This window comes from Monodelphis domestica, chromosome 4, assembly GCF_027887165.1.
Source record: "Monodelphis domestica isolate mMonDom1 chromosome 4, mMonDom1.pri, whole genome shotgun sequence".
In the NCBI taxonomy this organism is placed as follows: Eukaryota; Metazoa; Chordata; class Mammalia; order Didelphimorphia; family Didelphidae; genus Monodelphis; species Monodelphis domestica.
In genome coordinates, this window is record NC_077230.1 from 359,939,643 (window position 1) to 359,953,266 (window position 13,624).

At 43.2% G+C, this 13,624-nt stretch overlaps 1 protein-coding gene across 3 annotated transcripts in view; it reads right to left on the minus strand.

The window, feature by feature from the left end:
• Positions 1 to 13,624, minus strand: part of CSMD2 (CUB and Sushi multiple domains 2) — a 1,065,508-nt gene extending 1,051,884 nt beyond the window's left edge. For 2 of the 3 annotated variants that reach the window (XM_056795119.1, XM_056795118.1), the window contains exon 1: positions 13,120 to 13,480. In XM_056795119.1, coding sequence (XP_056651097.1) covers positions 13,120 to 13,267 — 148 coding nt within the window. In that variant the 5' untranslated portion in view covers positions 13,268 to 13,480. Of the gene's footprint in view, positions 1 to 13,119 lie in introns of all 3 variants that reach the window. The other variant, XM_056795117.1, reaches the window with a different exon arrangement.

The window sequence follows — 13,624 nt, forward strand, 5'->3', positions numbered from 1 at the left end:
TGAATAATCCCTTGAAGTGGACACATGCATTCAAATTTAAGTATTTTAAGTTATAATTATACAAAATATGGCAACTGGCCCCAGTCAAATGGAAGTGTGGATTTGAATAATGACCTTGCAAGAGCTAGCTATAATCAATTCCTATAGGTTCAATTATCAGATGATAATATGCATATGATTTCTAGATCTAACAGTCAGTACTAAACTCTCTCCAGTCTTATAGACTTCTCTTGGATGCCTTGTAGACACTGCAAACTCAGTATGTCCAAAATAGAACTCTATCTTTCCCTGAAAGCCCTCCTCTCTTCCCCAATTACCTTTTATAAACAAAAGCTCCACTCTCCTCCTAGTATCTCTGTGTCAAAGCCTGTGTCATCCTAGAATCTTCACTAATACTTACTTCAAATTTCCAATCTGTTGCCATCTTCTCGTTTCTTCCTTTACAGCATCTCTCATCTCAGTCTCTTTCACTTAACTCATTTCGGTAAAGCTGACACCTTAATAATGGACTTTGTCACCTCACTCCTAGACTACACTAATAGCCTTCTGGTTGGTCTCTCAATTCAAATCTTTCTCCACTCCAGTCCATCATCCACTCAGCTGGAGATTTAGGTTTTCCTAAAGTGCAAGTCTAGCCATTTTATTCCTCTACTCAATTAACTCCAATGGGACCCTAATATCTCCAGGATTAAAATTAAAAGGCTTTTTTGGCATGTAAAGCTCTTCACGACTTGACCCCTTCCTATCTTTCTAGTCTTCTTATACCTTGCTTCTCTCCAGGACTCTAAGATCCTGCTACTATGGCCAACTTTGTGTTCTTCACCCATGAAACTCCATTTTCCTTTGTACAGGCTGTTCCCCACAACTTAAATACATTTGGGGTTAAAATTACTTTATAGGAATAGAGCTCTGGAAACAGAGATGTCCTGGAACACTGGGAATAATGAGGAATCAGAAATGGGATGGAAGGTTTCAATGGTGGGGCACATTAATAACATGGAAACTTAGGGGGTGGCCTTTCTAGCCATCTCAAAAAAAACTTAGAACCCTAAAATCTCAAAGATGGAGTAATGGAATTCACTATCCCAACCTCCCATATAAAGTAGGAATGTCTTAGATAGCATCCTTGACAGAGATCCCTCCAGTCTTTGAAACTTCCAGTGACTGAAAGACTTATTGCTGAAAATCTTCTAACAAGAGTTTGTCTATAAGAACAAGTTATTCCCCAGTAGAAATGAAGCTATGAATTAAGTTTACAAAAGAATGGCAAACTATTAGCAACCATATGAAATATTGTTTCAAATCATCAATAATAGGAGAAATATGAATCAAAATAATTCCCAAGTTTCACCTTTCACCCACCAAATTGGCAATGATGTTAATAAATGTGACTATTCTGTTGGTAAGGTTGTGAAAAGAAAAGCATACTAATATTCCATTGGTGGAGCTGTGAATTGGTCCAACTGTTCTCGAAAGCAATTTGGAATAATGTTTAAAAATTGACAAAAATGTTCATACTCTTTTGATACAGATAAAAAGGAAGACACATGTACACCAAAATATTTATTTTGGTATTTCTTTCTTTTTGCAGTAGCCAAGAAAAGGAAACAAAATAATCATGCACTGACTGAAGAATGGCTAGACAAATCACATACATAAATATAAAGGAATATTATTTTACTGTAAGAAACAATAAATGTAATGAATACAGAGGAGCATGGGAAGAATTATATTAACTGATAAAAAGCAAAGTAAGCAGAACCAGGAAAATAATCTATACAATGACTATAACAATACAAATTGAAAAAATAATAAAATAATAAAAACTGAACATTACAAAATTTAATAACTAATCTTCACCCATCCCCAAAGAATAGTTATGAGAATGCATCCCTTTCCCTTCTTTGTAGAGGTGGATGGTTATAGTTGAAGAACAATATAGATGTTATATTTGGCGGAAATATTGGCTAATTTTTCTGATTTTTTGCCTTGTTTTTATTCTTTGTTTTAAGTAACAGCTCTCTGGGAAGGAGAAAGAGAAAAGTTATATTAGGAAATACATATAATATAAAAAAAATAAAAGATAAACAAATATATATTTTAAAACTCTTTCTTAGTAACAATTCTAAGACAGAAGGACAAGGCTAGACAAAGGGGATTAAGTGATTTGCCTAAGGTCACACAACCAGGAAATGTCTGAGGTCAAATTTGAATTCAGGTCCTTCCTACCCCAAGCCTGGGCCACTACCCATTGTGCCACCTAGCTGCTTGAAATAATTTTTTTAGATGAGATCTTAAAGTAGATAAAACAAAATGAGTTTGTCCCTGTTTCTCCCTCTATACTTCCACTTGAATGACCATAAGTGGATCTTTATGAAGTAGGGATCTGGCTGGATCTCAGATACATCACTATGAATGTGCCCAGGCCCCACATGACTACATCAAGGAACTGATCTGAATATATCTGTATGCTAGGGTACACCCTAAGAAGTTTCATTAGGCTTAAAGAAAGTAAGAGCTGAAAGAGATCTTAAAAGTCATCTAGCCCACTGTTCTCATTTTACAAATCAGGAAATTGAGTCACAGAGAAGGTAAACAACTTTTTTGTGATCACATAGTTAGCAAGGGGCAGAGATTATAGTGCTAGATCTCTGATATGAGCTTGGATGGGATTTATCTGTCTCTTCTTCCAATGGTAGAATTTTGAACAAATATAGTTAATTGAGGGTAGCAGTTAACTGACCTCTAACTAGACTGAATGAAGTGTTCTTCCAATGGAATCTCCTCCCTTAGCCACAGAGATTGAAGGACCCATTTTCCCAAGGAGATTATTCCCTCTTGGGCCCTGATACACACAGAATTTCTCATCAGCTAAGTGTGCTGGATGGTACTCTCCCTTTTTATGCCTCACCTTAAATTTCTCTGAGAGAACTATACTACTCTCTGTCCCCTCCACATATTCACTTCCAAGCCTACTATATCTTCTATCTCTCCTTTTCACAGTTTAAATTCAACCCATAGTTAAAGACCAACCCAAATGTTCCCTTCCCTCACACCTTCCCTAATCCACAAAGTGAGCAAAGATTATCCTTCTGGGTCTTTGAGTGGTATTAGTAGCTCCTCTCTCATATACCCAACATGTTGTGAAGATAGAATTGACATGACCTGACAACCTGATTGGCTTGAGGGATGGAGGAGGCATAAGGATGATTCTGAAGTTCTGAACCTGGGTAACTGGAAGAGGAGGGATGGGTGCTGAAGAGAAGAAGATAATGAAATGTCTTTAAAAACCCCTCTGAAAAAAAGCAGTTCATACTAACAAAATACAAGGAAAGAGATTCATCACTGGTTAGATGTTTGGATTCAAAGAGAGGTAATAAAGAATGGCAACTTATTGACAATTTCCAACTGGGGTGGGCAAGAATGAGGGAGGGCCTATTCTTGGTCTAGTGCTTTCCAACGTTTTCTTTTTTAACCAATAACTTGGACTGATCCTTGGAATCTTCCTTACAGTCATTCTTGTCTCTTCCCTATTCCCCAACCCTCAAATCTTATCAATTGCCAATATTTATGGACTTTACCTTCATATCACTCTAATTTTTATTTCTTCTACACTTCCATGACCTCAGTTCTAGTTCAGCCCTTTTCACCACTTACATAGACCATTGCAATAGCCTGCTAACTGGTCTTTCTATTTCCAGTCTCTCCTCTCTAATCTATCTTCCACTCACCTGCTAAAATTGATATTCATGGGGCAGTTAGGTGACTCAGTGGATAGAAAGCCAGATCTGGAGATTGGCATTCCTGGGTTCAAATTTGACCTCAGACACTTTCTATCATTGTGAGCTTGGGCAAATCACTTAACTCCTGTTGCTTAGTCTTTACTGCTCTTCTGCCTTGGAACCAATACACAGTACTGATTCTAAAATGGAAAATAAGATAAGGATTGTTTGTGGGGTTTTTTTTTGTTTTTTTTTTTTAAACTGACATTCCTAACATATCTGACCATGTCATTCCCCTACTCAAAACTCTTGAGCAGCTTCCTATCACCTCTAGGTTAAACTATACATTCTTCAGCCTGATTTTAGAGTCCCCTTCCATGGTATTTTTCCTATCTATATCTCCCAGTTCTGTTCCATATTACTCCTTTTATGTATTTTCCAGTCAAACTAACCTTGTTTAGGCACCTCCTACTAGACATCCCATCTCTTGCCCAGGCTGAACCCCTTGCCCGGCATTCACTCCCTCTTCACCTCCTCTTTGCAGAATCCTAAACTTCTTTCAAAGCATAGCTTAGGCATCACTTCAGTTTTCCCTTATCTCTCCAGATGTCCACGTTCTCTTCCTTTGGAAACTGCCCCATCACATTTGATACCTGCTCTTCTGCATATCTGTTGTATCATTCCTCCATTCCTGGAATCCCCCATTCTATAACCTCCTTGAAGGCAACCACTGCTTCTTTGTGCCTTTGTCCTCCCAGTCTGGCAGTTGAAAGAGCTTAATAAATGCAAATGAACGAAATCAGTTGTTCCTAACTGTGGGCCTCCCACCCCTAGGGAGGGAGGGAGGATTGAATCCATTAGTGTACCAGCCATCTCATTAAATGACTCACTGTAATAAATAAGCAAACACACCTTCAGAAGAGGAATAAATTATATAGGTAGTACTATTTTTTCAAATGCATATAGAGGTCATTTTGATTAATAAACGCAAGTTCATTTAAAAGCATTATTGGGTCCATTGTAGCTTTTTATCCCAGTTAATTTTCACAATAAAGAGAAGGCATAGTCCAACTACCATCATGTGGGGACCTAAAGGATGGGAACCACTGACTGAGTGTGATGAAGGCATCAATATCATGCTCAGCAGATTTGTAGATGGGGAAAAGGGAAATTTGAAGGCATAACTAAGAAACAGAATTGAGATCTAAAAAAAGATATCTACAAGCTAAAAGGACCAGTGGCTGGGGGCCATTAGAGCCAGTGGGAGGGGGTTAACTCAGTAAATAGGCTGTGGTTTAGTAAACACTGAAGACTCCAGTGGGAAATTTCCAGTCATTAACCAAGTAAACAAGCAAGGGTCAGTAACAATAAAGGAACCCCAAAGGGCAATCCAGAGACTTCACTTCAGTAAATAAACCAGGTTGGGAAAACACAAAGGGAGGTAGCAATTCAAAAAGAGAGATCTTGGGAAGGTTTAGACTTTATTTGTTTGCTCTAAGCTCTGCCTTCTGGTTCCTGCTTTTTCAGAAACCTATCCCTACTAGGTAATGTTTTGCAGGGGACAGGCAGCAAAGTCTTCTGGGATATATTTAGAATAATTTAATTAAATGAAAAAAGAATAAATGTAAAGTCCTTCTCCTGGGTTCAAAAAATCAACCAACTAAGCATGAGAAGAGAGAGAAAAAACTTGACAACTCACCTGGGTTTTTAAGTAACTTCAAGCATAACACCAGTCAACAACATAACAAGGAAGTCAGAAAAGCTAGTAGAATGTTAATGTTCAATAAGAGAGATACTAAGTGTCCCCAGAGAGAGAGGTGATAGTTTTCAAGCATGCTCGAAGGGATCAGGAGTACTGTGTTCAATTATGAATATCCCATTTTAAGAAGAATCTTAAATAAGCTCGATGGAGGCAGAGAAGGATCAGTAGGCTGCCGAGTGGCCCTAAGACTAAGAAACAAATGGTTTTGTTTAAAGAACTGGGTATGTTGAGGGTGAAGAAGGTAAGATTGAGGGGGCACTTGATCATCTAAAGGGCTGTCAAAGGGAAAAAGGATTAGACGGATTCTGCTTTATCTATTAGATTATAAACTCCTTGAGTACAGGGACTATGTCATCTTTCATCTTTGTATCCCTTGCTGAATTTGTTGTTGGATTTATAACAAAGGGAAGAGGAAGGACTTATGGGCAGAAAAAAAATTATGATTAGAGCTGTCCAACAAAGGAATGGGATTCTTTGTAAGATAATGATTTCCTTACTATTGGAGGTCTTCAAACAGAGGTTGGATGGTGACTTGTTAGAGGCATTAAAGGGATTTATGCTTTAGAAATGGGTTGATTTTATGCTCACTAAGGGTCCTTCCAATTTAGAGATTCTTTGATTCAAACTTTTCTAACTTCTCTATTTCTAAAATAAAACTTTCTTGGGAAGTATTCCAATAACATTGTCTTTTTTTACATTAAAAGGTGCAGATAATTCTCACTTTAAGTCTACTCTTTGTTGTAGACCTCTACATAAAGCAATTTTTACATAATATGAACAAGCTGGCGAACATGAGGAGGGAAATGGAGGGAGGCAATAGAGAATAGAAGTCATGAGGAAGAACATGCTGGCTGGCCAGTGGGGATCTGTCCAGAACTGAAAGGAAGAACATGGTGATGGGGACACTTGGGACCCAAATATAAGCACAGACAGGAGAGTACAGGCAACCTGCCAGAGCTGGAGATAGATATGAAGTACTGAGGGAAACTGATGGAAGTGAGACACATAGGGACAAGCATGCCAACTGGATGGAATGGATCAAAGGTCTCCTTTCTTGGCACCAGAGGTGCCCAAGTCCTCCCCCACCACATCCCATGGCAATAGCAATGTCTCCCTCCATCTATTCTTCTGCTTTCACTTGGAGGGTTATTTTTGGGGGGAGTAAGTATATTGGGGGGGGGGGTATAAAGACTGATAAGAAAGGCAGAGAGAGAGAGAGAGAGAGAGAGAATTGTATTGTACAGTAAAGTTAACATAGGTTCCTTTTGGGAATGCAAATTTCTTTCCTTATTCATTACATAAAGTCAAATTTGACTAATGAGAATTTATATAAAGTGATAATTGTCTGTAGTGTAAAACTCATGATTCATAATATTTATGCCATAATATCATATATGAAAATCATCCTGGCATAGCAGATAAGGTACTGGATTTGGACTATGGGAAGACCTGGGTTCAAATTCCAATTCGGATATTTAATAACTATTTTAAAATTTAAAAAATTATTAAAAATTAAAAAAACTATTAAAAAAACGATTTAAAAACAAATCCTTTAGTTTATTTGAACCATTAATAACTTTATAAGACTCTAAATTACACAAGTTAAGGTCTATGCTTATGGATGGCCTTCCAACATCAGGAGTCCTTGCAGTGATATATGTTCAGGAAAAGAAGTAGATTGACTAATCTTTAATGGCAATGGCCTCTCTTTGTTCAAAGGAATGGGGAAGGAGATTTCCTGTAACCTGGATAGAAATAAACCTCATAAAATATCTTCTTGCCTTTACACTAGGAACACAGGAATATAGAATTATAACTGGAAAGGATACTTAAGCCAGCAGGGTAGTGCAATGAGAAAGTGCCAGTTCTAAAGGCAAAACATCTGGGATTGAACCTGGGTTTTAGTCCCAGCTCTAACCCAGTTTTTTATCCACACTCTAATTATGTGGTCTTGGACAAATCATTTCATCTTTGTAGTTTCTAGGTTCCACACATGTAAAATGAAGGAGTTGGACTAGATGGCCTCTGAAGTCTCTTCTAGCTCAATGAGATCTATATTACTATGATCCAGACATCATCCATAGAGTCCATCTTCCTCATTTTATAAAAAAGGAAACTGAGACACAGAGTGACTGAGTAACTTGCCTAAAGTCATACAACTATTAAGTAACCAAGCTGGGATCAGAACCAGTTTCCTCTAACTCCAAATTCAAGACTCCTTACACTACACATCATCACCTTCCTTCTCTGTGCCTCACTCCAATTCACTCTTCACAAGAATGTCAAACATATCTTCTTTGTAAATAGATCTGGCCATATCACTTTCTGCATGAAAAATTAAAAATAAAAAAACCTCTTGTGGTTCTCTACTACCCACTGATAAATAATGCTGGGTTTGTTTTTTAAACCCTTACCTTCTGTCTTAGAATCAATGCTAAGTATAGGTTCCAAGACAGTGGAATGGTAAGGACTAGCCAATTGGGGTTAAGTGACTTGCCCAGGATCACACAGCTAGAAAAGACTATGGTTATATTTGAGCCCAAGACCTCATATCACCAGGCTCTCTACCCACTGAGCTACCTAGCTGCCACTATAAACAATGGGATTTTAAAGGCCCCTGCTCAACCTTAGCATTCTAATCTTAAATTAGATTCTTCGCTATTCAATCTAAATCGTAGCTGAACTGAGCTAATTTCTGCTCCTGAAAACTCTCTGGACTCCACACCTTTGCTCATATCATTGCCTATTCTTAGAATGCCTTCTGTCCTTGGTATTAAAGGCCCAGGTACCACTCAACCTTTCCTTAAATAAGATCCCCTCTACTCCCAGATGGTTCCATTTCAACTAGACTAATCTCTACTCTTGGACACTCCCCTGATCTCAAATCTTTGCTCATACTGTTGCCCTTTCTTGAATGCCCTCCTTTCCTGTTTTGTTTTGTTTTCTGTCCATCCAATTTTTAAAAACTTAACTCAAATGTTCCTCCTTCCATTAAGCATTCCCTAGTCTTCCATGAGACTTTACCCCCTCAAACATTTTTGTATTAAATACAGATTTGTTATTTCTGTTGTCTTATCCCTGTTCTAAAACCTTCCATAGCAACCAGTAGAGTACACTGCACACAGCAGGTGTTTAATAATTGTTGAACTGAAATGAATTAAAATGGAATTAACCAATCACCACCTCCCATTAGAAGTAATGGAAAGGAGGTAAAGACTAGGTAGGAATCATAAAATCAAAAACATGGTACCAAAACAGAGTCAGAGAAGCAGGACCTTGATGGAAGCAGGACCCAAGCTTTCTGGGAAGTTTAGGGCAAGGATTAGAATTCAAGATATTTTGTGTCATGGGTTCTTTGGGCAATCTAGGGAAGCCTATAGACCATTTCTCAGAACAATATTTTAAAATGCAAACAATAAAATAAAATTGGATTGCAAAGGAAACCAATTATATTGAAATGGCAACAAGAAAAAAAAACTAAATTAAGTTCATGGACTGCCAAGAGTCTTTTGGATTCCAAGTCTAGGTCTTCACCCTAGTGTTAGAGGTTGGAAAAGCTTGGTTCTCAGCCCCACTCCATGCAGGCTAAGCATCTTCTGTGCCTCAAGATGTATGTATTCACCACACGGATCTATGGAGAACACTATCCTTAGGCAGTGATTTTTTAAAAGTTTGTTTCTGATTACATTCGATTCTCTATGGAAATCAGAACTGATTCTTCCCATACTTTCCTCCATGCCTAGGATGCATCCCCCCTCCCCCCCCCCACCTCTGCCTTTTGGAAGCTTGAGACTCCTTCAAGGCTCATTTCATGACAAGTCCTATGGGAAGCCCTTCCTGATCTCCATAGTTAGTACTGTCTTCTCCCTCATCAAATTATAGTGAATTTATTTATCGGTTTTCATGTTGTATCCTCTCAGTAAAATAAAAGCTCCTTTAGGCCAGGGGCTGATTTTGCCTCTGTCTTTTCTTTCCCCAGTGGCTAGCACAGTGCCTGGCACTGAATTGGTGCTCAGTAGATAAGTGCTTATTGAATCTGACTAAATAGAGCTCACTTATAATAAGATAACATTTATGGTGTTCTTTAAGATTTGCAGAGCACTTCACAACTATTATTTTATCCTCACAACAACCTTGACAGGTAGGTATTATTATCCCAATTTACAGATGTGGAAACCAAGGCAGACAGGTTAACTGACTTGTCCAGGATGAAGGAGCTAGTGAGTGTCTGAGACTGGTTTTGAACTCAAATTTTCTGACCTGATTTTCCTGAAGACAAGAGAATTATTTTATTCACTAGCTGCCCAGAGCAGACCACACCCTTTTCCTCCTTATGGAGAGAGTTCCCCATCACTGAAGAGGTTCAAGCAGAGAGGATGGATGGCCAGAGATGGATTTCTGTTACTTTGGACTTTATATGAGAAGCCTTCTGAAATTCCTTCCAGGTCAGAAAATCTGGATGATTCTGGAATTCTATAAGTTTCTGTCACTCCATTTCTTTGTATCTCTACGGTCCAGATCTATGTTTCTCTTCACAAGGACTTGTCGATCTGATTACAGTCATTTGAACAAAGAGAGATTGGGCTACATATGATTTGAGATACTAGGCAGCCTAGATTTAGGATCCCCATTCTATACAAATCACTAGTAACACTTGGGCTGAGGTTGTGAAATAGAAAAAAAAAATCTCCCCATTTCTCTATAAAGAAACAGACTCTAATGCTAGAGCTAAAGAAACTCCAGAGATAATTGAGTCTGACCTCCTCACACTACACATGAAAAAAATTGAGACTCAGAGGAAGGGAAAGGACTTACCCAAGGTCACTCAGTGAGTCAAAGACTGAGTTGTGCATATTTGGGAATTCCAGTTGAGGAAGGAGGAGCAGGGAGGGTTTTAGATCTTAGGTAAACTTTCAAGTCAGTCAGCTCTCACTAGGCAAAATGTAGAGACTCAATTTCCCCAATGTGACTTGCTCTGTAGAACTCAACTTACTCTTCCCTCCCATTAGTAACCCAATTCATCTCAGGGGCATTGTTTACTGGATGGGTAAAATTCTCAATGCTCAGCAGGAGAATGATTGAAGACGAAAGACAAAGAAAAGCCTGAGGATTGGCCTTAGAAGTCACTCTCCCCACCGGAACTTCCTGGACTGCAGCAGTCTTTTGCAGGCCAATACTTCTCTTCAGAAAGGAAACCTCCAGGGTCTTGGTGGGGGAAAGTTCTGCTAGAGGGGATCTGCCTCCCTTTCTCCCTCCCCAGGGGTGTGACGCGTACAAGGGAAAGAACATTCTAGCCCCTGCATCTCTCAAACAGTCCATCAGGGTCTTGCAGAACCACTCCCTGTGATTGCAGAGAGAGCTACTCTGCTATCAGAGGATTGGGTTTCAGCCTCTGTGGAGCTCCAAAGTGCTGGAAGCCTCCTGATCTGGACCCAATGAGGTCTCCTTGGAGAAGGCTGGGTGCCCCTGGGCTACTGGCCCAGAAACAGCAAGCAGCCTCTTATTTGATTGTGTACTGTGAGTGTGTGACAAGGGAGAGAAGCTCGGCTCTGTGAGCCAGTCAGCAGTCACATCCATGCATACAGCTCTGGTGCCACTCTCTGGGTAATGTGAGTCATTGCTGCTAAGAATCTTGGAGAAAAGTCCTGGGCAAAAGTACTAGCTGAAAAGCCAGTGGCCACCAGTGAAGGATGAAAGTATAGGAGATTCTCTCCCCTTGAGCACCTTGGGTCCCTTGGATCAGTCTCTTCACCACACCCCCTCCTGATAGAGCCCACACAGTGACAAACATTGGGGTTCAGTGACTAAGGAAATCAGTCTCCCCCCCCCCCCCTTGCTACTGGGCTTTCTGAAGACCATTCTTTCACGGAGATTCTTTGGGAGAGAGAGTTTGAGGAGACAGGCCCATGAGAGACCCCTGCCTCCCTGTCCGGGATGAAATCCTTACTTCCCAGATAGAAAATTGGGAAGACAGTCACGACCCAAGCTAAATGGTCGCTGTAAGAAACAGGAGAATGTAGGGGCAACTGTCAGGGGAAGACTTGGTTGTGCCTCTGCGGGAAAAGAGCAAGCCAGCTCTGGGCGGGGCTGGGGTTGGGGCTGGGAGGAGGATACCTGGTATTGTTAAGTTGGGAAAACTCCTTAGAAAGAGAAGCCAAGGAGGAAAACTAACACCTGCAGAAGAAACTAGAGTATGGAGAAATCTGACACGGTTCAGCTGCCCCAGAGAAGTCCAAGCCTCTAGCCTCCATGTCCACCTAAGGGATTTCTCGTCACTCCCTAAGGAAGGCGTCCAGCAAGCCCCAGGGGAATAAAAATGGTGCTGCAGGAAAACGCGCTGATCTGGCCCAGGAAAATCAGGGGTTTCCAGGCAGAGTCAGAATGATGTCTCTAGGCTCGGAGACTGGGGGGATGGCGGGATGCTAAATCTGTTCAGTCTCTTTAACCTCAGGGGTAGGTGGCTGGTCAGTGCGCTCCTCTCTCTTCGAAGAGGGACGCCTTATATAAGGAAATCAGGCTGGCATCTCTGCCACGGACAAAGTTTGGGGACACCAGCGGGCTCCCCTCCTCTTTCCCTCCCAAATCTCCCTTAACCCCAGCCCCCGCCCCCGCTAGACTGAGCCTGAAACAAAGTCCCTTCACAGCTGCTGGTGCTGCTGCTGCAGAAAGAGCATTTGCTGCAGGCAGTGAGAAAGGGCACTTTGAGGGGGAGAGCTCCGGGCTGGGGGAGGGGAAGGCAAGGCGCGGGCGAAGCCACTTCTCCCCCGACGCCCCAGCGCCCGCCCGGCAGCCCGGGAGAGAACAGGGCATCGCCCCAGCAGTCACCTCCTCTCCTTTCCCCAGCTGTAGACCTAAAGATTAAGTCTTCACTACCCGCCTCCTTCCACCCCGCCACCGCTCCCCCCAAACCGTTCGCATCCCCCGAAGGCACCTGCAGGGGTTTGGGGGTACCGGCGTAAGGGGACAGAGAAGAGGGAGGGGATGGGAGGAAGGCTCTTTTCTGGGGCCGGGCTATGGCAAGGAAGTTTATTTAACATGCTGGGTTGCTTCCCAGACCCCGCCGGGCAGGGCCAGGAGGCCAGGGCGTCGGGGAAGGTGGCCGGCATACGCCTCCCGCCGGCTCTGGGGAGCTTAGTCCGCGGAGAGCGCAGACTAGGCTCTGGGGAAGCCGGCTAGGGGGGTGGGGCGGGAGAGAGCCAGGCAAAACCCCGAGCAGACAGGGCTCGCCCCCATCCAGGTTCTCCCGGTGCGCCTGAGCCCAGAGGTGATTTTTGTTTTGTTTGCAAAGCAGGGTCCATGAGGGGAAAGAGGTGGTGAAAATAACCCGGGTAGGGAAGGGGCTGGGACTGAAGAGGGGCATTTCCCTTGGTCAAGGCCCGGAGGGGCCGGGAGATCCGGGAAAGTTTATCCCGAGAGAAGCCCCGGGAGGCGGCGGCTGGCGCCGAAGCCAGGTCCCGGGTGCGCCCCGCACGCTGTCCGGGTTTGGCGGCTGCGCGGCGCCTTTGAGGCAGGGGACTGGGGCTAGGGCCGGGGCTGGGGCTGGGGCGACCGGGGGCGGCACGGCCGGGAGAGGTGCGGTGCGCCGCGGCTGGGAGCGCAAGGAAGATCGCCGCCTCGGGCTGGGCTGGCACTTACCGGTGGCCGAGGCAGTGAGCAACCCCCAGCATAGAAGCAGCAGGCGGCTCCCTCCAGCCCGCACGGGAGCCCTCATCCCGGATTCGCCCCGCACCCTCGGATCGGGGCCGCCGCAGCCCCTGGGCTCCCATCCCGACAAGGGCTTCATGGCCGGGTCGGGCTCGGCGAAGGAAGGCTGAGGCTCCGACCGGGCGGAGGAGGAGAAAGGAGGTCAGGAGAGAGCTTTTTTTCTGCTCGGAAAAATCCCTAATACGTGGAAGCCCTGAGCTGCTGCGGCTGGAATGAACCAAGTCTCCGCTGGCTCGGGGAGAGGAGGGCTCCGCTCTCTGAAAATGACTCTCTCCAATCGAGCTTTGCAGGATCAGCGGCGGAGGGTCCCCGGGGAAAGGGGAGTTTTATTATCCCGGGGATTAATCACTCGCCGAGTCCGCTTCGCCCCCCACCCACCTTCCACTTCCCCACTCAGGGAGGGGGAGCATCGGAGGGGACAGGGCTGGAAGAGGGG